The sequence below is a fragment of the Phallusia mammillata genome, chromosome 6 (assembly GCF_965637545.1).
Source record: "Phallusia mammillata chromosome 6, kaPhaMamm4.hap1.1, whole genome shotgun sequence".
Lineage (NCBI taxonomy): Eukaryota > Metazoa > Chordata > Ascidiacea > Phlebobranchia > Ascidiidae > Phallusia > Phallusia mammillata.
In genome coordinates this window covers 11,487,027-11,510,665 of record NC_137257.1, presented here as the reverse complement: position 1 = coordinate 11,510,665, position 23,639 = coordinate 11,487,027, and the positions used below count along the sequence as shown (strand labels likewise).

Sequence of the window (23,639 nt, the reverse complement as noted above, 5' to 3'; positions counted from 1 at the left end):
ATGGCGTGTATCACTATAGTGCTTATTGGCCTTATCGGACCCAGATAATATTTTAGGTCAGACCGAAAAAGAAAGTAAAATTAGGGGCCGATATTTGTTGGACGTAACCAGCTCGAAACCGATCGCATCAAACCCAAAGACGCCTGATCCGACTTTTTCGTATTTGACTGCTTTCAAGGACAATTTGCAAAACGGTAGGCCTACCTATTTACGCGCACAAAACACTTGTTGTTTGTTTTAAGATGGTTTGCTATGGTAAAAAATAGGGCTCGCTAAAAAAATGTCATAGTAGGCTATGTTATTCTAACCATGGATTTGCAACTATCTCAGTTCAAATTTGAAAGTTTTATATTTGTTTTGAAACTAAACTCATCTCTATAGCCTAAACTAGAAACCGTTAAACACACAAAATTACTCTGGTAAATGTAAAAAACAAGCAATTCGATGACTGCGTGACCAGTTTTGCAACCAGACGTTTATACATAGCCTTATAGACAAAGTCTATGTACCGACGGATCGCGCAAAGAGCATGGCGGTTAAGGCTAATAATCAGCGTTATAGGGCGGTGTTTATAATAAAAATAACAATAAAACCACCTTATAGACGTAGTCCCTATCCCAGCCTCTGTGTTAATTTAAATAACTGCATGTGCATTTTACATAATCTTTACCTCTAGGCCAGTGCTCTTCAACCTTTTTTTCTGTTGTATACCTTTTACAATTTTCAAGCAACTTTGTATACCCTACAGGGGTGCACAACCTTTTCCGTACGATGGCTGCATCGCAGATCCATATTTTGATGCACAGATTCGTTGAACAGTATGCTGCTGAGTCTTGTCTGTTTATGATGTCATAATCGATATTGTGACGCTTCTGGTGGCTGTTTTTTGGCATTGTTTGCACACAATCGGCGTGCAAAAATCTGACGCATCTGTTTACTAGGCTTGTAATGTTCATTCCAGTCCCACTAAATCTGTTTAGAGCAGTTTGAAAATCAAAATATTTAGCAAAAGAATTTTATTTTAAATGCATGTACTAGCGGCCGTGATGTAAAAAACTTTGATGTTACATTTTGGATTACAAGAGTGTTCATCTCAATCTGCGAAACAAGCTTGAAATTAAATTGGCTATCACGCAGGCACCATTAGAAAGAGTTTACGACGCGGCCGTCAATGCAAAAAGGTTGTGTACGCCTCTGTTAGGCCCAGGAAATTAAACGTAAGAAGTTAATTTAATGGCTAGCTTGTTGCTGCGTTCTTTCAGCAATTTTGATATAATGTGGTCTTGACTTGTTCTTAAAAGCCCCCCTTACTAAAATACCCCCCTATATCAATTAATTTTTATTTATTTAAAGTGATCTCATAAAGATCGAAAAATCTTTATCCGTACCTATAGATATTAATGACATTTTTCGCAATCCTTTACTCCAGGAATATTAAAAGCAAAATCTCTCCAGGTATGTGCTTATTGCTTTATAATTCACATTACTGACGCAACAGTCCGAAACTGATGATGATGGGACGAGTACCCGGTACTCGGTATCGAACGACTTTAATGGTATCCATACTCGTACTCGGTGTCGAAATATTTTATCTTAGTTTTTGATACCAACGTTCGATACCCAAGGCCGATTTCCACCATAAGAATACGGGCAACTTTTTGCCAATAGTTGCTTCGAACAGCACAAAATCGGGAAAAAGTTCCGCCAGGTTACCTGTATTTTTTTCGCTATCATGTGGAGAATACATTTTTCTGCAAGCGCCTGAACCCCGGCCACGGCAGATAAATTAGCCAGTGATACACAACTAAGTACAACACGATTTTAAGTACTCGGTAATCGTACTCGGTATCGAAAGTATATACATGTGGTACTCGGTATCGGTACTCGCTTCAAAACCTAGTATCGTCCCATCACTATCACTGATCTCAGCTGTATTCCCTTCGTATACCTTTCTTCAGTTGTATACCCTAATTTTGATGCGGTATACACTTGGGTATACAGTATACCCGGTTGAAGAGCACTGCTCTAGGCTACCAGTCCGTAAACATAGCAACGTTATAGGGCGGCGTTTTATAATCAAAATAACAATAAAACCACTTTATAGACGTAGTCCCTATCCCTACAGTTAACTTCTAACCCTACCCCAGCCTCGGTGTTAATTTAAATACCTGCACGTGCATTTTACGTAATCTTTACCTCTAGGCTACCAGTCCGTAAACATTTGCTATAGCAACGATTTCGTATTTGTGCTCTAAATTGATGATGCCCATCGATCTGGTGGGCAAAACGAAAACAAAATTACCATGGTAGTTTCTTATGCATAAGATTCATTAAGTAGCAACGACCTATTTTGCTCAATTCAATCCTAGTTGGAAGTAAACTTTACTAATGTTTATCTTTAGCCTACTAGTGCGTTATTGTTCAAACGTTTCGACAAATGCTCCATCATCATTAATATCTCTCTTTTTACGTCAATTTACTTTATTTTCATCATTAAACTTATGAACAGATCCGTATATAGTGTTCTAAGGAAGGTTTATTTGAGCAAGGTAATATTTCTGTTCTTTTTTATGTTGCGCAAATAACGTATCTTATTAATTCTCACAATAAACCAAAGAACCACAATAACAACAACGCACAATCAAACTATTTTACGGAGAGAAATGCACACAGTTCAAATTTACTTGTTTGACTTATTGTTACCTCTAGATTTAATAACGTGTAAGTTATTGGTTTTCGTCTAAACGTAAGGGATGCACCAGGTGAAATCGTTGAAAGTGAAAAAAGTCGAAAGAAAACTGATGAATTTTAATAGATTTAAAGTTGAACGTTTAGCTTGGAACGCATAATTTCATTAGTGTTGCATTTATAGTAATGCTAAAACATAATGCATCAAACTGGGGTCAAAGCTATCAAATATGAAATCATAAAGTTTAGTTGCAAACTATAATAAAAAGAAAAACATTCGCAAATACCACTTCATTGAGATAATTCTCAAAGTGGGGTTCGCTGGTTTGTAAACACACTTGTAAGTTTTTATTAACGAAACATCGTAAAATTCCACATTATGGATGCAAATTGGAGTCGAAACAAATTGGAAAAAAATGCTGTGTGATCATTTGTCTCTGTCAATTCAAACTCTATTAGTTATTTGAAATCTACAACCTAATTCGCCAAAACACATTTCAGTACAGTCTACACAAGATCCGCAGCTACGCATTTACGAAAGGTGTCTTTTTCTACAAAACGTTGGGAACAACTGCAAAAAATAAGTTGGAACATTAAAATCTCAAAAAAATATCTGTCCGTTCAGCCATGCTTCAAAAGACAGAAATATCAATAAAATCATTTTAAAAAATGTACGATGATTCTTTGTTTCTTTCCAAATGTAATTTTTTGCTGCAATTCAAACTTGTCTAAAGTTTTTTGTAAATTTAGATTTTCTACCAAACCTTCAACAACTTTTGTTTTTTTATTGTGTAAATGAAAAAAAACATATAAAAAATGACCAGTCTGCGTTATTCGATCTGGAGAAAGTTGCGTTAAAAAGTACAGTTCTTCCAATTCTAGTTTTTGCATGTTAATGGCTTTTAACTAAGCTTTGCTTGCGTGTCCTAACTAAAAACAAAAATTTTATGTGAAACAATTAAAATGGCCAAAACTAAACAAGTAAGAGCTGGTCAACAAATCGAGGCCACATTCTCGAATCAGTTTAACGTCGCCCATCTAAGCCAATTAACACCTAATTTATAATTTAGCAGATTTTGAGGAAATATCTGTATCGTACGCCGAATTGCTGGTTCCGTTTGCTTTGGGGTTAACTGCAAAACAAGTAAAAATATATTATTTGCCATTCCTGTTTTAAAGGAGAATCTTTTCTCGTTTGCACAATCGTGACTGACCTCCTTTTTTCCCCTTTTTCTAGAAAATAAAAATCCCAGTTAGGCATGAAACACGATAAAATCATTCAAAAAAGCAACTATTTACCGTTTTGTTTGTGTAGTTATGTAGCAAGGCGTAAAATAATGGAATTAACACCATTATTGATCCAACACAGCAGAGAACTATTTGCAAAATGGCAACAACTTCTCCAGGCACGACCAAGAAACTGCAACAAACAAGCGATATGAAATATTTATGACACATCGAGCCTGTTTACATGGCCATTTAAAACACGGCCAAAAAGGTGGTCTGGTCCTTTTTTGGCCACAATGGCAATAGGCTATTTTCTCCAACGTGTTTTTCCAAAATATGTTATTTACACTGAGACTGAGATAGGGTTAGGAACTAAGGTTAAAAACAAAGTTTATAAGTTGAGTTTATTGCTATTTTGATTATAAAACCTCACCCAACCCCAAAAGCGCTAAACTGCCGTAACTTGCGTTTAAATATTCTCAAATGCTCTTTGTGCCATCTCTCGGAATTTAAAAAACTGTGTTTGATGTGACTTACGTTAAACGAACTTCCATGTAGCCAACCTGAGCCTAAAACTTCATTGAATTTTGTGTTACAAGGAAAGCGACGTTTTGATTGAAGGTCTACTCATTGCATGGCTTGGGCAATAACGTGATGTGACGTGTTTGCTCTATAGATTAGCGAGTTTGGCTTATAAAAAAATTGAAAAAATGAAACCCCTGGAATAGAACCCATCGCGCGTACTTTTCAACTGAATATCTGTAACAATTTAGGAGACCATAAGTAACTTACAAAGCTCCATGGGTGATAATATAATGCAGTGCTTGACTAAAATAAAACTTGGTTATAAGAATCAATGCATACACAAGAGGTCACCAAAGAGCTTTATTTCTGATTTTTAAAACTTTGGTAACCAGGTTTGGTAAGTTTCCCAACAAACAATAAAACTTGATTTGTTAATATTTTACAAACTTCAGACGGTTGAGGCTGCTGGAATTGCGATTTAAGTTTTTAATAATAGTGAGACGTTGTAAAGTAAATTTGTTTGCGTATAATGTTGGCAAGCCATGATTTTTAATGTTTGTTTCGACAAAGGATATAAAACATCACACATAATTATTTTCTTGGAAACAAAAGAAATACGTGCCGCTCACCTGTACATAAGGTTTGCATCACTGTCTGTAACCGTCCCGCTCTCGTTCAACCAAACCACAGGAATAACAACGTCGGAATCAATAGCGTTAAACCAGCTGTGCAAAAACTTACATTTTAGAATACATAAATTACATAAATTACACAAATTAATGCAGAAATACCCCATATCTGGATATGGTTGAATAAGAAAATTTATTTGAAGCCTCTTGTCCAGTTTTATTCCGGTTCCCGTGTTCTAAACAAAACGTGTTTTGTTTTAAATGCAAAATCTATCACAAATCAAGGTAAGTTTGTAAATGTTTGCCAGGCTGTGAAGGATCCAGAACGAACCAAATAATAAACATGGAATTTAATCTTTCGGGAATGTTTTTGAGGGAGCCAATGGATTATTTTTTAATAATACGACAGTAAATACACAAAATGTCAAAAGAGAGAATATTACAACGTAACAAAAAAGCACCAAAAATTGTGTGCTGAATTTCGTCATAGTAATGTAATATCTTTGGGAAATAACCAATGACCGACTTGGAGTTACCTTAATTGAAAAAAAATAAAAAAAAAAAGTCTCCTAGGTTATTTATGTGAGAGCGACATATAGTGGTTATAATACACGCCAGTCAGAAACAGACAGATACCGATGTTATCGGTAGAGCTACTAACACCGAGCTTGGGCTGGCCGCCGGCCTAAGAACTTCTGGTAGGTGGCGCAACAGAGCATAGGCGCTTATGGTGCTGTTACAGCAATTTGGGTTTATGGTAAGAATAATTGCTGAGTCAGCACCATAAACGCCTATGCTCTTTTGCGCCACCTACCAAAAGTTCTTAGGCCGGGGGCCAGCCCAAGCTCAGTGTTAGTAGCTCTACCGATGTTATCAAACAAAACTTTTCAATAAAATTACATAATTAGTCGTTTCAGGTTAAATATTCAAATAAATGAATAAAATATCAGAAACGCGGACCCAAAACCGAAATTAGTTATTGAACAAAACTGTTGTTTTTTTGTGCTCCTTAATTATTTTAAATTAATTAATAGATTTTTTTGAACTTCTATAGAAACTATAATTATAGTTGTTTTGTTGTTCGTATGTTCAGGGGTTGACGTTATTTAATGGGCAAGATTTGAGTCTGAAGCCCAATTCTGTTATCATTGCGTCGTAATTTTACTTCTTTGCACAACAGTGCATGTGCGCAATAAGTGAATTGACACTTAAAGCTTGCTGAAAATAAAAGTCCAACATCAGACCATAACTTAAACTATAATGATAAAATACAGTGACGTGAGATTTTAACGGTTTATAGTACCGGTTCATAGACCAGGGCGGTTTCATGTTCTTCTTTGTTAGGAGGTGATATTCCTGTTGTTTGATTCATGTAAAATTCAGACCCGTACAAAAAATGCGGCGAACTGACCAAAACAGGAGCACCTGAAAATGTATTAGGAGATCTACAGTTATTTCTGCGTATCACCATGCACAATTTATTAAGCTTATATACCATAACTTTTACTAAGGCCTAAATATGCGCTTGCAACTAAAAACGTTATCTGTTGTGTTTCAGAGTATTTCATAAATACATAAGCATGAAGTTAATAACATTGCTTCATGTGCGAATGAGTCTGATCCTATTTCTAATTTAAAAATATCGTTATAACCTAAAATAGAGCAGGTAACTGAGGTATATAATTGTAAAGAACACATAATGAACTGCGTTGTTACCAAACATGCATTCGCTGATGGGCACTGCCCCGTCCAAGTGACACAGGGTGTTGTTGGGGTCGGGACAATAGCACCAGTTGTCTGGATTCGAATCTGGTGATTGGAATGCTTCTGGGGGAATTGTAAATTTCCACGCGGGAATTCTTTTTATTTTCTCGTCCAACTCATAAACTGCATATATGGACCTAAAATACAAACAACATCATACTCAAACAATAAAGTGTTTAAACCATAACTACTATTAAAACTCCAAAAAAGTATTTAGTCCATCTACACCAGGTTATACAGACATACAACGAACAAATGGCAGAAAAAAAGCAACCTGCATATGTCGTCTACAAAAAAGTATATAGTCTCCTCTCTTTCCATAAATGGAGGTGTGGTCGTACCATCTAAAACAAATAGCACTACTGAACCGACTAAAGAAATACTTTTAAAAGATGATAAAAGTAGCATGAAACGTTTTTTTGTAAAATTTAAGCAAAACCTACTCATAAATGGGTAAAAGTGAAACATACATGGTGGTTGACCGAATTATCAAGAAAAGAAACCAATGAGTTTAAAAACGGAAATTACCTGTTCCATTGATCATGTTACATGAATCTCCCGTCCAGTAATCCAACTCTCTAATTAAAAACAACAAATATTTAAAAGGAACATAAATTCATAACTCAGAACCTAGAGGCGTTCATGCAGACCAGCCATCATGACATACACATTCCTAAATAATAGTACGACCGCCCCCATTGCAGGTGTATTACGGAATCTGTCAGTCACCGAGCAATCCTTTCCTTCGATTTAATCTGGGGTTCTCACTACAAAGCTGGCGTGTGCAACATACGTGGTAGGCAACGGCACTTGCGGTTCGACTTTCGTCGGGCTCGCCGCTGAGTTTTTTAGTTTTAGCTCAGTTAGAAGAGAGGGAGTTTTGGAAAGACTCCTGTCAGGGATTTGCTTCGAACCTACACCTTGCCATATGTGCCTTCAATATAGGCCTGGTGCACTATGATTTTACATTTATTTTGTTTTGATTTCACGGGGTTCGAGGTCAGGACGCTAACGAGGAAAAATCCCAATCAGTATACTTTATACCTGCCTATGGTTCAAGCGCCCTGGACAATTTTCCAAGTTTCTGCCCAGAAAAATTACGTAAATGTTAAAAAAATATTGGTTTATGGGCACGCCACCTCGAAGATATACGAAAATACGTGATCCACACATTCGAAACATTTTGGCGGGGCGTTCCATAAGGAAATCACGCTGTCAAAACTATATGCGAGTTTTTGTTTCTTTGCATCAGGAAAAATATTAAACTGCACAACCGAATGGCGAATAACAATATGGTGGAGCAGAGTTGCAAGTCGGGCCGGGCTTTTCGGGCCGGGTTCGGGCCGGGTTCGGGCCGGGTTCGGGCCGGGTTCGGGCCGTGTTCGGGCTTTGGTATTTGTGAAAAAACGGGCTTAAAACGGGCCTGACTTTACGTTCCGTGTTCGCCATTTAAAAAAACAAAATAAAATCACTCAGCTAAGTAACTCTGGCTTTGACCTAATGTCCACTCTACTCTAAAACGTATTGTTTACCCCATGGTCTACTATTGTTCATTGTGTTTGTTGTCTATCTCTTTTTTCTTTCTCATCCTGTCAATCAAAATTTCGGGCCTAAACGGGCTTCGCAAAAACGTTTCGGGTTCGGGCCGGACTTCGGGCTCATACTTTCGGGCCCGCTTGCAACTCTGTGGTGGAGCTATAATTTCCACCATAATCCCCATGGGACAAAAGCTTGTTAAAAGTCAATAAGTGGCGTTATGAGCAGAATAATAAAATTATTATATAGACAGGGATAGAGTAAAAGTAAAATTTAGCTTGACAAATTAGCATTTTTTTATTTGATGTGAGTGATGTGGTTGGTGTATTTTTCATTAACTATTTTTCTGTAACGTCTATTGGCACCGAGGAAAGAGAGGTTATATCCCCTGGTTTAGAATCTTGTTATAAAGTTATCAACATCGGGTTTTATGTCCAAAGCAGTCAGTATTTCGGTGGATTTTTTACGTGCGGATTAAGTAAGTATATACGATCAGTTGTTGCATTGTAAAGAAATGCTAAACCTAAACATTACAAGTACGCACCATGAGCATGCATTGAAAACTTGATAACGATTAGTACCATGAAGAGTCCTGAGTGAAAAACTTACATTAACAAGGAAAACTACTGCCTTAGAGTACATTGACAAGCAAACTTTAACTTCTATTTTACTGACGTCTTTCCTTCGTAGGTTGTGATGATATTTGTAAGTTCTGGATGATGTTTTCCTGTGTAAACCTGGTAGTTGAACCAGCCTGCTGATTTGTTGGACTGGAAAAAACATTTTACAACAAAATGGAGTTATTGTTCAAGTTAATTCGATCAATAAGGACAAAACTTTTAGGATTTTGTTAAATCGTAACGTTTTTTATTAATTGTTGTGCGGAAACCTGGACTATAGCTTAACGATTTTAGGCATAGTAATAGACTTTACTGAGAACAATTTTATCAATTAAATTTATGTTTTTGTGACTAGAAACTGTTTTGCACACCTGGAGTGTTTAAAGAAGCTGTGTGTATTGTTGCATGCTTTACAAATCGTACCGTTGCAAACAATCCAAATGTAATATCTTGTCCCACTAAGTTGCCCAATATGTCGAGAAGTGGGTCACTAAAGCCAAAAAGTAATTCCTCCACTGTGTGGTTGAATATGATCTCGCTATTGCTTTGTAACAAACGATTTACAACAGTGCCAGTAAGGTTTGCAAGAAAATGTTGTTGAATACCCGGAAGGCTCTGAAACAAATTTAACACAATTAATCCCTAACAAATCACCATTATACTTGGTCAAGAGCAACTTACAACTGCAATAAAGTTTATGGTGTAAATTCTGTCGTCCAAGCTTCCAACTGAGTTATCGGGATCGAAGATTAGAACAGTCTTTTGTCGGTAAAATACCTGTTCAGGGTCGACGTCCAAAAATGAAATGTTATCTTTTGATAAATATTCTCTGTGACAAAAAATATTTACAACAATTTGGTCAAGGTTTTATGTGAAACAGTTGTAGTTAAGTACATAATACCGAACACTGAAGTTTGTCGAATTTAGTATTTAAGGATGACAACTGTTGTTTTTTCGCCGCGTCCTACATTTGTACAATGATAGTTAACCGTATAGACCAGTGAAAATCTTGCACCTTATAATGTTTGACATTATCCCAGTAGGCTACTATTGTTCAGGTAAACTGATGTTTTTGAGGTTTTCACCTGTAGGTGTACGGGCCAAGTTCTACCATGTGCGGTTTTATCCACACAGGGTTTATCCTCCTATGATACGCATCAATGATCTCTTGGTAATTTGTGATGTTGTAAAAATAATAACTCATGTAGGTTGGCGTTGATACCACCTCCCACTGATCGTACATAACTGTACCAGGCGCGATAAGAGTTTCCTGAGAGCAAAAGTTTACATTGTAATCTACTCAGTAAACACTCATTTATCACACTTGAAACAAATTAACCAAGCTTCCATCATAAATATTTCTCTCAGAAAATGTAACAAACCTGTTTAACCAAATCCACATAAATAAGATCAAAAACAGCAACAGCTATTGCTCCGATAATAACCAAAATAAGACCAATGACTCCAACAGAGATGAGGCCACATTTTTTATTGCAGCATTTATTTCCCATGTTAAAACACTTTTTGACCTACCTATAAAGAAAAAATTGTTAAACGGAGCAGATGTTACGGGAAATAGTATACTGATAATAAGTTCAAAAGCGGGAAATTACATTGAAACAGGAATCGTCTTTCCTAACTAATAGTTACTAAAAACTGTCTTTGAGCGAACCATTTATTTAGCTATTTCAGCAGTTTGCTTTCTGGTGCATTAAAAAAATCTTATGGCCGATTTAAACAATAATTTTACTACATGTATTTTCAGTTCCACCTTCGTTTGCTCTCAAACTATACAACCTGCCTCAACTACGTTACGCAACTTGTTGCGGGTTTTAATGTCTTTTTGAAAAACAGAATCATGTCTGGTCTTGGTCGATACGACCTGAAGTAACTTTGTAAGCAATCAATTCGTGTTGTTCGCAGATTTGTTAATGATCAGCAAAAGTTTGCTCAGTTGCGCTGCGTCATTCGAAAATGTTAAATACAAGCGACAAAACAAGATAGCCCATCACCAAACAGAAAATGCGGTCAAAGTTTTTTCAGGCATATAACGTTTAATTTGAACACCTTAACATAATACGGTTGTCCAAAAAAATTGGACTTCAGGAAGTATTTTTGACACTATTATTTTGTGACGATAAACCACAAAACGAATCAAAAAATTATGTGACATCTTAAAGAACTGATCAGTATCCCGCAGGATAATTGTTTGTAGACTGTCAACGACCCTGACCGACACAAACAATCACAGAAGAGAAAGTTTGCTGAGTTTGCGATACATCACAACCATTTTTCAGTAAAGAATGGTGGTTTCATACCAACCGCAGAGATATCGTTGCGAGGCAGACTCTATAGTCACATGACACGGCCGCGCCCACACCACAGAGGGTAACTTTAGGTTAACTTAAAGACAGGACACAGTAGTTCCAACTGCGCTGTCACTCAAAATTTATTGGAGGCAAATTTGTATTGTTATGCCTTATTTTTCCCACAAGAAACGTTTTTTTACATGAAGAAGTGTATTAATAATTTTCATGTCACAATATTGCACTTGAAAGTTATCTACGTAAAGAATTACACACCGATAATAGCTTTAATTGAGAACAATTAGCTTAGTTCACATGTTGATTTCTTAATACTTTTTTGTCAATCGTTATATCTGTGCTACTTTACCGAAAAATGCAAGGGTTATTCACATGTTAAGTGTAAAGCATGTTTTAAGTTATTGCATAAAAAGAAAACGATTGGAAACAGTAATCAGGCGAAATGGGGTGAAGAATAGTCGATATACTTTTCATCTCATCAAGAAAGTGCGTATCTGCATCGGCTGCAACGTCACGTCGAACTGGTCGTACAACACGTCACCAAATCCGTTTGTGGCGTCATAATGCTTTTCGAAATGCATTTGACGTTCTGCATCTGCAGATAAATGCCGAGGGTTAAAATTAGAACAAGCTGACCGCATTAATCATTACCTATTTTCCGTGAAACAAAAGGTTGTTTACTTATTACCGGGCAGCAGATTTTACGACCCGCGTCAGTTGCGATTATTTGAGATTGTTAAATAGGATTTATTTACCTCTTTTCGGTCGTGTTTTTGACTTCCACTGTAGCCTTGTCACTTGACTTTTCAATGCATTGCCGGAAAGTACGAGTTCTTCCACTGATACTGGCTCGAATCCTTTTATTAAGCCCTGAACATATTAACGTTTTTTTTTACAAACCAAGACTCACATTGACAGTAAATCTCGGATAATCTGGATCTTTGCCTAATTCGGACAAAACTTGAGGTACAAATAATCTGTAATGTTTTTCTTAACAAAATGCTTCAGTTTATCCAGATTATTTTTTACGCCCGATCCGGAGAAAAATTGCTCTTCTATATCTTCTAATCCGGACTTTTTACGTTTTTACGTTACAACGTTTTTTATTTATATGGTGAGTTATAACACGTGATTACTCTGGGCTTCTGTTACAATACATTGTTTTTCACAGTTTATAACAATACATGGTGTCCGGACTAACCGAGGTTTGTAGTTCGTTTGCTATGCACGTTTACAACCAAATGTAAATTTTCCTAAAATATTGAGCATTAACGCAATAATTAAACAACTACTTAACACAGATCACCTATTTTCGCAGTAAAAAGGATAAGTAAACAAATCCTTGACCAAAAAATTAAAAAACAAAACAAAAATGGAGTCATGCCTTCAGCGAAACCGTGACAGGTTTTGATAATTGTGCATCATCGTTCAAAGCAAATTGATGTTCAAGACGAATGAGGATTTGGCCGCTAGATGTCGTTTCTAATGTGAGCAGGTGAACGTTTTCCGGCAGCGGTGCAGACAGTGCGCTGCCCTGCAATATCACAACAAATAAACTGGTTAGAATAAGCAAAATCAAATCTAAACTTCTAAAAACATTGCTGTTAATAAAGCCCAAATTGTGCGTGAAGTTATTATATGTAAAACAACATGCACAAAGTGTACTAAACCATCTCGTCGCTACTCTCATAAGTCACTTACAGGAGGTAATCCGTTAGATGCAGTAGAGACATTTCTAAAGGCAACAAACGTGTCCATGTACATTTCTTCCGCCAAAAGGCGTTGCTGAGCACCAGACGCCTGAATTGTGTCGAGCAGAATCAACTGCTTTCCACGAACTATTAAACCATCACCAAACTGACCAGTCTCATTGAGTGGTTCGCCAACACCTCGTTTATCGTCAACCAGCAATCTTCTGTGCAACTAAACATAAAATGTCGTTACTTTAGTTGTCACAGAAACTAAAAAGATAGACTGGAAAAAGAAACAATAAACAGACTTTACCCAACCCAAACAATCGTTTTGCACTAAATATGGACAGAATTTTATTGGCATGTGATTATTTATCTTGGCGCATTGTTACAGGTTTTGCGCATTGAATTGAAGCAATAACCACAGTACCCCAAAGCGAAAAATCAGTTTATACAACTGATTTACGATAAACAAACACATCATAAAGTTAAGTGCTTGTGCTGTCGCGTAAGCACTCTGACATTTAAACTGAGTACCTCTCGTTGCATCGTAAATTTGTGTGCTCGTCGTTATAGGACGGGCCCAATGACACAGTAACGGTACTGATATCAAGTCAGCTATTTTTATAATCATTCGGTGTTTGCATTTAACTTTTTAATGTTTAACCCCTTTAAGCATGCAATGTCTTACAGAACTTTTACAGATGTTTACTTATTAGTTTTGTGACTTATGCGTAAGCTTTCGATGCTTCCGAGTTGCATTAATACTTATCCGACTTTAAACATGGCGGACACAAAAGAGGGCGTAAAAGAGCAACAAGGGATTCAGCTACTCTCCTGTGTTTAGCTTTGCAAACGTAATGAACGAACAACGTATTTTTCAGGTTGCAACTACAAAATCATGCGCATCTCGATTAAGCTAGTTCTACACAATATGAAAAGTAGATTTTCGTGATTCAGGAAGAAAAGGGTCACTAAAAATAATTAAGGATTGAACTGCAGTTAAGTCAGTCAAAACCTACACACACAGCAAAATGTAGTTGCAAACTACCACGTGGGAATAAAGAAACCTTAACCAACTTGCCATAAGTTCCAATGAACCGTCCGACAGACTCGCGCCACCTTGTGACCGATCGTTTAGCACTGTCAGTTGAAATTTTGAATCTTTGATGTAGATTCGTGAGTTAACCGGATAATAATTTCCAGCCACCGGTTCTGTTTGGTTTAATGTCCATGTCGGTCTGTAGTCCCGCCTGTCATAAAAATAGGTATGAAAACAATGGCATAAAATTTAAAACACGGACTGGTTGTATTGCAGGCTTTAATGGCATTGGTAGTTGGTTCGTACAAAACACTTCATTAATCACAAACAAAACATTAAATATCTTATTTTCTAAAAAAGCTTCAACGCTTAAAATTTTCACCTGTAAGTCGGGAGTGCAAAATTTAAAATTGCAAAACAAGTTTTGGGGGATGAAACCCTAAAAGCCACATCTGAATTTTGGGTGGACTGTAATAAAACAGTACAACTGAAATATTGCTATTTAAAAACAAAAACAGTATCTTTGCGAAATCCAAGTGGTTCGTTTTAAAGATTTGGGCTGGATAAATAAATGCTTAAATAATGTGGCTAAGTATTACGACGTAGAAACACCAATTTTAACTTTGACGCCAAATTATGACGGCTAAATTTCGGTAATGAGAAGGCATAAGCATAATAATATCCGTGGTTTTCATCCTTTTTTCAAGCACTTGTCAATCGTTAATGCTTCATATGAAGTTGTTTACAGATGTTTTACATTTTTTTTTATTTTGCTCTCCCAACTTAGTACAGGTGTGAATTTTTAGCCGTAATAGAATGAAACAAGCGTACATTGTGTGGGTACCAAACCAGCGCGAAATCGCAGAAAAGAAATGTGAACATGGTGATGTATCTTTCAGTTACACTTAGATATAAACATGACCTAGACCAGTGCTCTTCAACCTTCTTTGGTTTGGTGAACCCTTAAAGTTGTTGGGACGAACTCATGTACCCTGTTTGGTCTCGACGTACATTAAGGGGCAGGCACATTTGTGATCAAAAACTTTTGACGTAAATTAACGTCAATCCGCACTCTGCGCAAAACGTCTTTTGACATAGACATACGTCAACCGCACTAAAAGTGTTAGACTTTAACATTTTTAAAAAGTACAGAGGTTCATTTATACATCAGTTGAAACCTAAATCTTTTTTCTAATATCCTGGAAGTCAACTATTAATGGTTCATTAAAAGTTTGTGATGCACCCTTGTATACCCTTTTGTACTGGTGCACCCCTTGCAAATTTTGGTGCACCCTAGGGTGCACCGTGCACACCGGTTGAAGAGCACTGACCTAGACAAGTATCAGGACTGCAAAATTATGAAAAAGTGCTAAACCATTTTTTTAGTTCGTACAATTGAACTAATGTTTATATTTTATGCAATTTGTAAGTAAAAGAGTTTGAAGAGGAATGACTTTTTGGCCTGCGTTTTAAACTATCTTACTTTCTTTCCAAAACTTCTCTGCCATTTGCATCTGTGTAAAAATAACCTGCAGTTGCAAGTGGAGTTTCAAATCTGCAAACACATTTTACATGAGTATGAACAGAATGTACAAACATGTTACTACTCAATGGTCGAAAGATAAAAATAATAACATATTCTGTTCATCTTGGGCATTTTTGTATGTGTAGTAGTGAGTGTGCAATATTCCACTGTTACCTGGAAATCACTTCTTTCCCCAATCCATCTTTAATTGGAATAGGACCAATTGTCCATTCCACTTCAATGTATTTTTTGTTGTTATATAATCTTACCACCTACAGAAAAGTGGTCTTACAATCCAAATAAAACCTTTAAATTAAATATCTACCTGCCAAGCCCAATCACTAAACTTTTGGTAAACTTCTTGAACAAGTGGATTATTCCCCTGACAAAAAAAGTAAGAAATTGATATTTTATACCAAATACTACCATAAAAAAAAGTTTACCTGCAATACATGGGTCTCAACGATTCCATCAGCACAAGGAAAGGTATGGGAGGAATTAGGGCGAAAAACATATGCACCTAGTTTAAAAAGAGAAAACATGAATATTGGAAGCGATGTGATAGCAACAAAAGTTTTGGAAGCAATGTGATTTAGTTTTGTTTACCTGATGGCTGGTTGCTGGCATTGTTACCTGTACTAGCATTGTACCAATAAAGGTTTTGTGACACATTCATTTCAATTGAATTTGCTGTGTTGACAATTGTTTTCATGAGACCCGTTGACCCATCAAACTGTACTTTGTAATACTAAGGAAAAAGCAACAAAATGAGGGTTCAAATAAACTGTTTCACCAAAATAGAAAAAAAAATTTTTTCTTACCGCATTTGCAATGGTGATGTCATCCTTTCCAGTTTTGGAAACACTGGATTGTTTGCTAAACTTTTTAAGCACAGGTTGTTTCGAAACCTATAATACCAACATAAACTTTAAAAAAATTATTCAAGAAAAATATGATGTGGCTCATGCAAAATCATTCGTTGGTTTGCAGAGTAGAAATATAGAGATCATACACAAACCAAAATGGAAAGTTTATTACAGCAAAAATAACAACCTTGTATTCTTTGTACCCAAAAGGTGGAAGATCAGCCAAAAAAACAAGTTCAGAATCAGCATTCCCTCGAGTTCTTCGAACTGACTTTGTTGCATCACTTACTGGTACTAACTGCAAAAAAAAAACAATCAGAAAGATGCATGCTTGAGCCAGAGGAAAAGTTAATACAATCTGGCCATTTGCGTTCAATAATACCTGGTTTGTGACACTTTTTCCACTGTCAACCTCTGTTACATCAAACATTGAATTTTTCATCACAGAATCAACAGGAATCCTCAAATATTTTTCAACAGATCTTGCAAGTGGATTGTACGCAATAACCACAAACTATTTATCAATGAGAAAAAAAAGTAATAAATTTCAAAAAGTTTCATGGTAAAAACTTTTTGTTGTAAAATGTATTGTTACAATGCTTAAAACAAACCTCATTCATTTGCTGGGTATAGTTGCAAAATGTGATGTTAAGGTAATCGCAAACATGTAGATTATTGCTTTCTCCAGTAATAACTTCACTGACCACTTGATGGCATGCACTTCGACCTTCATAAAAAATACAAGATTCAAAATAAACCCCTCTTCAAATGACTATGTGTTTACCATTATTTCAACAAATATTAGTATGTCCAGTGCATATATTTAGACATCAAAATTTGCAAGAATTTTGCAAAATCTTTATGATACTAAATGTGTTAGTCACACCAGAACAGCAAAAAGACATAATTTGAAACAAAGATTATTTAGTCCATATTAACACAACACATCAGGAAACATATGTCACCCTTGTAAAGTCGCTTGGCATAATCATTGGCAACATGTTGTTTGCTTGTTCCTGAAACTGCATCATGATGCTGAGTGACACCCATAGCTTCCCCTGTTATTATAAAATACAAGATGAACAGTTACAAACATATTGTAAAGTGTTTGTTAAACCATTGCAGTTTTTTTAGGTCCGCTCAGAACAAAACTTCCATTTTTGTTTTTTGCAGCAAAATTTGTTTTCATTTTTTGTTACTCACTCAAAGTCGCAGAAGAGGATTTTATCTTGTTTGGACCAGCAAGTACCTCCAGTTGCTTACAAACCTAAAAATAACGCCTCGCGTTAAACCATTGTCTAACATTTTTCATAATCGTGTAAACCTATACAGCTTAAGCTATTCCACAAAATAACTTACTTGTAGCAGATTGTTGCTTTCCCTTACATAACCTTTTAAAGCAGGTCGACTTGTAAAATAACCAGTCCAAAACCCATGTGGAATATCAGCATAAGGAAAAAAGTCATCTGTTTTTATTGTCCAGTCTTCATTAACTTCATTCAATGCATAAAGGTAACATGAAGGTGTGGAATAAAACACTGTAATGTTTTTGTTCTATAAAACAAAAACGAAGGTTTGATTCATAGCACTGTTATCAGATTTGAAATATCATGTTCCTTACCGCAGCATTCACATATTTGATAAGTTTGTCAAGATTCTTGTACCATGTGTGTGCATTGCTATACTGGAAATCTGAACCCATAGTCATCATGATGTGGTTGGTTTTAAAATGTTTTGCCTGGAAAAGCAAACAAGTCGAATATCAACCCATGTTTAATATGTGATAAGTCACATGCACTGCATTATTTACTTGATGCCTTGCAGCATCTGCAAAGAAGTTGACTTTATCATCTACATTGTATTCTTCTAGGTTTGGATCGTCCATAATGGGAGAATCACCACACAATTCATCAAAGCAAAATCCTTTTGGGGGGCCATACCCATTTTCATTTATACCTATCACAAATTTAGAAATATTGTTAAAGCTTGGGCCTTTCAAGCTTTACAACCCTCGATAATTTTTTACACCAAACAAAAACACATCTGCACAGGAATTTATGGAACATCGACTCCTATAAAGTTATTTTAGCAGTAAGAAGTTGATGAACTAGAATAGTGGTTTTCCTATATATTGCCAGTTTATACATACTACATTATATTTAACGATGTATCACATATACCATTTACTATATTCATAATGGACATATATTTGGCACCTACATTTCATTGGGTCCCTATCTTTTTCCTGGCACTTTATAACATAATTGTTTCTGCAAGCATAATCTAATGGTTCCCCACACATATGCATAGGCGATTTGGTAACAGTAAAAATAGGGCACAATCATTGTTAGATATTTCCAAATTTACTATACACATCATTTGATCTACACATATGATTGTTTTTGCAAGCAAAAACGAATGGGTCCCCACACGCGTGTTTGTGCGGATTTATGGTACACAAACATCCTGGTTATTTTTAGATTCTGAAGGAAAAACTTAACCAACTTTAGCCTTAACCCAACTTTAAAAGCTTTGTCCGTATTCTTTTTGCATCATTATTGTCATATAATTACAAAAAAAAACAATAAATAAGAACAGGAAAAATGTCGTTTTTAATTTTTTTCGTTTTGGGGGCCTGTGGGTTAACCGCTGGGTCGTTTGGGGTCAAACTTCAGGAGGATCAAATTCGGAACAATAACTAACATCTGTGCGAATTTGAATAAATTTAAAGCACTCTTTCTTGACCAAACGCATTTAACAAACCAGTGTTAGACAGAAACGAATATTTTGGGGGTAAACCTTTTTTTAAGGTACAAAATTCTTTGAAATACCTTATATTGCACCAAACAACAAAGCATATAACTCCTAAATGAAATACTTTAGCAAGTATAGCCGTTTCAAAAATTTCACGTTTTGGGGGGCTGTGAGTGAACTGAGGGATCCATCTATAATGTGTGTAAATTTGAAAAAGTTTTAACCATTCTTTCTTGACCGAAACGTGGGAACAAATCCGCGTTAGACGGGGAAAAAAATATAGACAAAAACAATATGTGTCCCCTTCAGGGAAGGGGACCCATAAATACCAGTAAACAAATCAGCTTGAGGTGAAGTAAGGGTTTCACTTCCACGCCAAATTTCTTCCATTCTTACTTCTTTTTCCCGCAAGGCTTTATCTTGATAATCCAGCCTTCCGAAGAACAAACCATCAAACCCCATCTAAAATGGAGATACATGCTAAAAATTGCAGTGAATATCACTCATGCAAAAACACCCAATTTACCTGGGCAAACAATGATGCTTGTTCACGAGAATGACCAAAAGGATCAATCTGCCAAGCAACTCGTGGACGACCACAAGAACCGAATGTTTCATTGAGGAAAGTCATACCCAAACTCATTTGGTCAATAATAGCATTGTAATGTGTTGAAGCCTCATCATTCATACACCAACCACCAAGTATAAACTCAAGTCTTCCTATTATATGGATACATATTGTAAACAAAGGTAGAAATATTTAATTTAAAGTTTCAATTTTCAAATAAATAAAAAACTAAAAAATTTCGGCATTTGTGTCACAAACCTTTTCACATTTTGTGCCACTCCAAGACCTGTGAGTTGTGACTGTATTTCTTCTTGAGATTTTTTTGTTGTAAGTATATTTAGCAGTTAAAAATCAAGCTTAACACGAGTTTGCTTACCCTCATTGACTATATTTATGACTTGCTGTTTCAAACTATCACTTTGTTCATCCCACCATCTTTTAAAGTAGGCGATTTCAACATAGATAAAACGTCGGGATGGGTCCATTATTAAATCATTAATAGCTGTATCAAGTATGTACTGGACAGCAGCCTTCTGTACATTGCTATATGCTTTGATTGCCAAATTATACATAACCACAGGGCCAGGAAATTGTAAATTCACCCAGAAATGTACATGCCAAACATTTTTAACAGGGACATACAATCAACACAACAATTTAAAATTAAGTCAAAAAAAATTATGGAAAACAAAGAAAAAATGGTTAGAATGGGAACAAAAAACACAATAACTATTTTTTTCTGGTATGATTTCTGAAGAAGTTGGTTGAAATTTCGCTGACAAAAAATTCAGAAAAATACCAGAAAAAAACACATAGAAATTTACTATAAAATCAGTGCTTTCCATGATACATTTCCTGCTTGGTATGATTTTTCAAAAAATTCAAAATAGCTTTTTATCACGTATCACTCAGTGTTTTTGTATCATGGAAAACACTTTATCTAGAAAACATTTTGACCTTCTTCAACAAGCATTTTCACATCAGACTTCATTTGTTCAGATTGTTGATTCCACCAGCGATAAAAGAAGGCCATTTCAACATATATAAAGCGCTTTGTTGAGTCAGACATAAGGTGTGGGACAACTGTGTCCAGAATATACTGAACACCAGCAATTGCAATTGAATTGTTGGCTAAAATTAAATGCTGACGGTTCAATTAAATAATTAAACAATAAACATTGTGGTACAGAATAATCTGTCATTAACTTATTGAAGGCTACAAAAATTTAAAGACTTGAAATTTGGAATACAATTAATAATAAATTAAATTTACAATTAACCACAATCTTATGTATTTTTATTTATACTTGCAGTTTATGTAACAAACTATTTTAATTTTTTTTAACAGATTTTTTTTCAATTTTTTTTCCAAAATTTGATGCACCTCCATAATAATATTGATCCACTGTTTTTAACCACCCCACATCATCATGGGTGTGGGGAACAAGATGTACGTTGAGGTGATCCTTGTTTCCCATGTTGCAGCTCTGAAAAAATGTTGCACAAATAATGCTAAGTTGCAAGTAACAGAACAGGGATTTTAATGAAAAATCTTTCTAAATTTGTTTCGATTGCATTCATCTAACATTTTTTTAACTGATAAAAAAATTGATTCTTTACTAACAAAACTACCTAATTAAAAAGGGCACATATTAAAGTTGTGTAAATTTATATATGAACCAAAAAGTTTGCTCTAACACTTTCAAGTGCTTCACCTTTCCTGGAATTTTTCATTCCAGGGATTCAGGAAACAACAAGTAAATCCTGGGATCCTGGCAAAACGATTTGATATTTTCTCGTGCTTAATTATGTCATTGCTATGACAAAAATTGGTTTACATTGATCAACTACAAATATTTAATTAAGCACAGTTTTTTATTAAGAATACATTTGTAATGTTACCAGCCTACAAATATCAAATATCAAACTACAAATTTGTTTTTTGGTTTCACTTGTTCGAGCATTTTTGCCAACATAATTTACGATACCGTTTAAAAAAGCATATTAACCTTCAAAACTTTATACAGTTAGGTAACCAACATAACCATTTAAAACAAAACCTTAATTTATTAAAAATTATGCACAAAAACATGTGTTTGCCTAATAGCCTTTTTCCTGGGAATGAAAAACAATTTGCCAGGGATTGGAAACTTGATTTTACCAGGAAATCCAAAGATTTTCTGTCAAGACACTCCCAGGAAGAAACCCTAGGCCAAAATAACAATACAGATAAAACCAAACAGGGGGCTTTCCCATATATTTCCATTTATAATATTCCATATCCTATTTAATGATTTTGTATATACACCATTTGATTAATCAACATAACTGTTTTGCAAGCAAAACAAATGGTTTCCACAATTGTGTCTGTGCAAATTGTTAAGGTATATATAAAATTATATGATTATGTCAAGTAACATGTCTGTTGATGTGTAAACGAAGGACCTCCTGCCGTGCATTAAACCACTATATATATACAAGTATAAATAAATACGCAGGAAACTAAACATGTAACAATTTACTTACACTATATCCACAGGAAGTAGCCCAACAAACTGATGGCAGAAACAAAATACAACCGAAAAACAACCTTTGGTTCATTATAACTGCAGTGCACTAGCTGAAATAAAATATCTTTGATTAGGCAAAGGATTTACGACTTATCTGTGTTAAATAGGTTTTTCTGAACAAAACATCAAAACATACTGGAATGAACAAACCCATGATGTGCACATTTCCCTCTTTCTCCCAATTAATAAACCATAGTAAAATTTAGCAAAAATAGTAAATTAAACATGGCTATTTTGGAAAAAAAATGGGTATGAGTAGTGGTGGCATTCAGCCGGTTTGCACCAGTTCTATAGAACCGTCACACGGAAGTTTATGAGATAAGTGAACCGGTTAGCATTACTGGTTACTGTCAATCGACTTTTTGTAGCAGAACCGACTAAAAAATGACTTTTGTGATAGAACTGGCTGACAAAAATTTGAATCCCACCACTGGGTAAGAGGGTTGACAGACAATGTCGTCGTCATGTGATAAAACCTTCAATCGTAGAGAAACAAGGCCATACCTTAAGTTAAGTACAGCACCAAAAGTTTAAGAATAAGAACCCTGGAATAAAACAAGTGGGATAGACAATTTTCACCAGCATACACTGATTCTCAATTAACAATATATAAAACAGAATTGATTTCAACTGCAAAGTACAAACAGCTAAACCAGGGGTAGGCAACCTGGGGCCCGCGGGCCGCATGCGGCCCTTCATTAAGGGTTGTGCGGCCCACAGAGACGCTTGGATTTCAAAAGTACTGGCAAACGAGTCCAATTATTACATATTATTGAGCTGATTAATGCGCCTGATGCTAGTCTTCTGCGACCTGGCAAAATGTGGCTAGAATCAAATACGAATTATACTTGTAGTAAAGCATATTTGGTAAGAAACCAAGCAAAATCACTTTGTGTTATACACAGGTGCGGCCCGCGATCCAATTTTGACATTTATAATTTGCCCTACAGTAACAAGGGTTGCCCACCCCTGAGCTAAACATATTTCGCGCACCAATTGGCATTGGTGCAGTAACAGACTGAACAAAACGAACAATCTATAATTTAATGCATCATTGCACAAAAATGTAAACATGTCTATCCATAGACAACTTATTAAAGGTTTTTTTTCGTGAGACGTTTCAGCGCATCCCAGATTGCCATATTGGCTCATATCTCCATGACTAGGCAAACGTCATTGGCAATATGGTGGGTGAACCTGTATTTTTAATTGTAGGCTAAAATGAAGCCGTCTGTTACGCCAAATAGATTCAGTTATGACCCAAAAAACTAGCGTTGAAAACTTACAACTTACGTCTTGACTTTGTTTCG

The 23,639-nt window shown here is 35.7% G+C and overlaps 2 protein-coding genes across 4 annotated transcripts; both read right to left on the bottom strand.

Annotated features, from left to right (window-relative positions):
- Window positions 1–3,861: 3,861 nt before the first annotated feature.
- Window positions 3,862–10,500, bottom strand: LOC145234268 (platelet glycoprotein 4-like). The gene is made up of 13 exons (XM_080099013.1): window positions 10,372–10,500; window positions 10,075–10,259; window positions 9,671–9,818; window positions 9,413–9,604; window positions 9,045–9,139; window positions 7,362–7,411; window positions 7,108–7,177; window positions 6,786–6,970; window positions 6,373–6,494; window positions 5,232–5,305; window positions 5,070–5,165; window positions 3,988–4,108; window positions 3,862–3,921 (listed from the first exon to the last, which is right to left on the bottom strand). Exons 1-13 carry the CDS (start codon window positions 10,498–10,500, stop codon window positions 3,862–3,864), a joined length of 1,527 nt encoding a protein of 508 aa, XP_079955139.1.
- A 400-nt stretch (window positions 10,501–10,900) lies between these two features.
- LOC145232945 (lysosomal alpha-mannosidase-like) lies at window positions 10,901–22,968 on the bottom strand. Of its 3 annotated transcripts, XM_080097603.1 has the most exons (25): window positions 22,834–22,968; window positions 22,286–22,379; window positions 21,144–21,246; window positions 20,717–20,890; window positions 19,718–19,911; window positions 19,521–19,653; window positions 18,248–18,393; window positions 18,059–18,175; window positions 17,797–17,991; window positions 17,641–17,704; window positions 17,403–17,495; window positions 17,049–17,164; window positions 16,820–16,951; window positions 16,625–16,735; window positions 16,393–16,479; window positions 16,178–16,319; window positions 16,015–16,091; window positions 15,897–15,953; window positions 15,746–15,843; window positions 15,530–15,601; window positions 14,089–14,257; window positions 13,015–13,236; window positions 12,698–12,847; window positions 12,069–12,183; window positions 10,901–11,908 (listed from the first exon to the last, which is right to left on the bottom strand). In XM_080097603.1, the coding sequence occupies exons 2-25, from the start codon at window positions 22,358–22,360 to the stop codon at window positions 11,784–11,786; spliced, it is 2,967 nt and encodes a 988-aa protein (XP_079953729.1). In that variant the 5' UTR covers window positions 22,361–22,379; window positions 22,834–22,968; the 3' UTR covers window positions 10,901–11,783. The 3 variants fall into 3 exon arrangements, with proteins under 3 accessions (XP_079953729.1, XP_079953730.1, XP_079953731.1); XM_080097604.1 differs by lacking the exons at window positions 20,717–20,890; window positions 21,144–21,246; window positions 22,286–22,379; window positions 22,834–22,968 and adding an exon at window positions 20,136–20,709; XM_080097605.1 differs by lacking the exons at window positions 20,717–20,890; window positions 21,144–21,246; window positions 22,286–22,379; window positions 22,834–22,968 and adding an exon at window positions 20,018–20,129.
- Between the last annotated feature and the right edge of the window lie 671 nt (window positions 22,969–23,639).

Excerpts from the sequence above, each read along its gene's own strand:
- LOC145234268 (XM_080099013.1), bottom strand. The coding sequence starts at position 10,500 with ATGGGAAATAAATGCTGCAATAAAAAATGTGGCCTCATCTCTGTTGGA. Across the intron at positions 7,412-9,044 it reads ACAACCTACGAAGGAAAGAC|AGAGTTGGATTACTGGACGG; the intron begins GTCAGTAAAATA and ends GTTTTTAATTAG. Across the intron at positions 3,922-3,987 it reads ATAACTACACAAACAAAACG|AAAAAGGGGAAAAAAGGAGG; the intron begins GTAAATAGTTGC and ends TTTATTTTCTAG.
- LOC145232945 (XM_080097603.1), bottom strand. The coding sequence starts at position 22,360 with ATGAACCAAAGGTTGTTTTTCGGTTGTATTTTGTTTCTGCCATCAGTT. Across the intron at positions 14,258-15,529 it reads AGAGAAGTTTTGGAAAGAAA|GCGGGACTACAGACCGACAT; the intron begins GTAAGATAGTTT and ends TTTTTATGACAG. Across the intron at positions 13,237-14,088 it reads ACGGTTCATTGGAACTTATG|TTGCACAGAAGATTGCTGGT; the intron begins GCAAGTTGGTTA and ends TTTTATGTTTAG.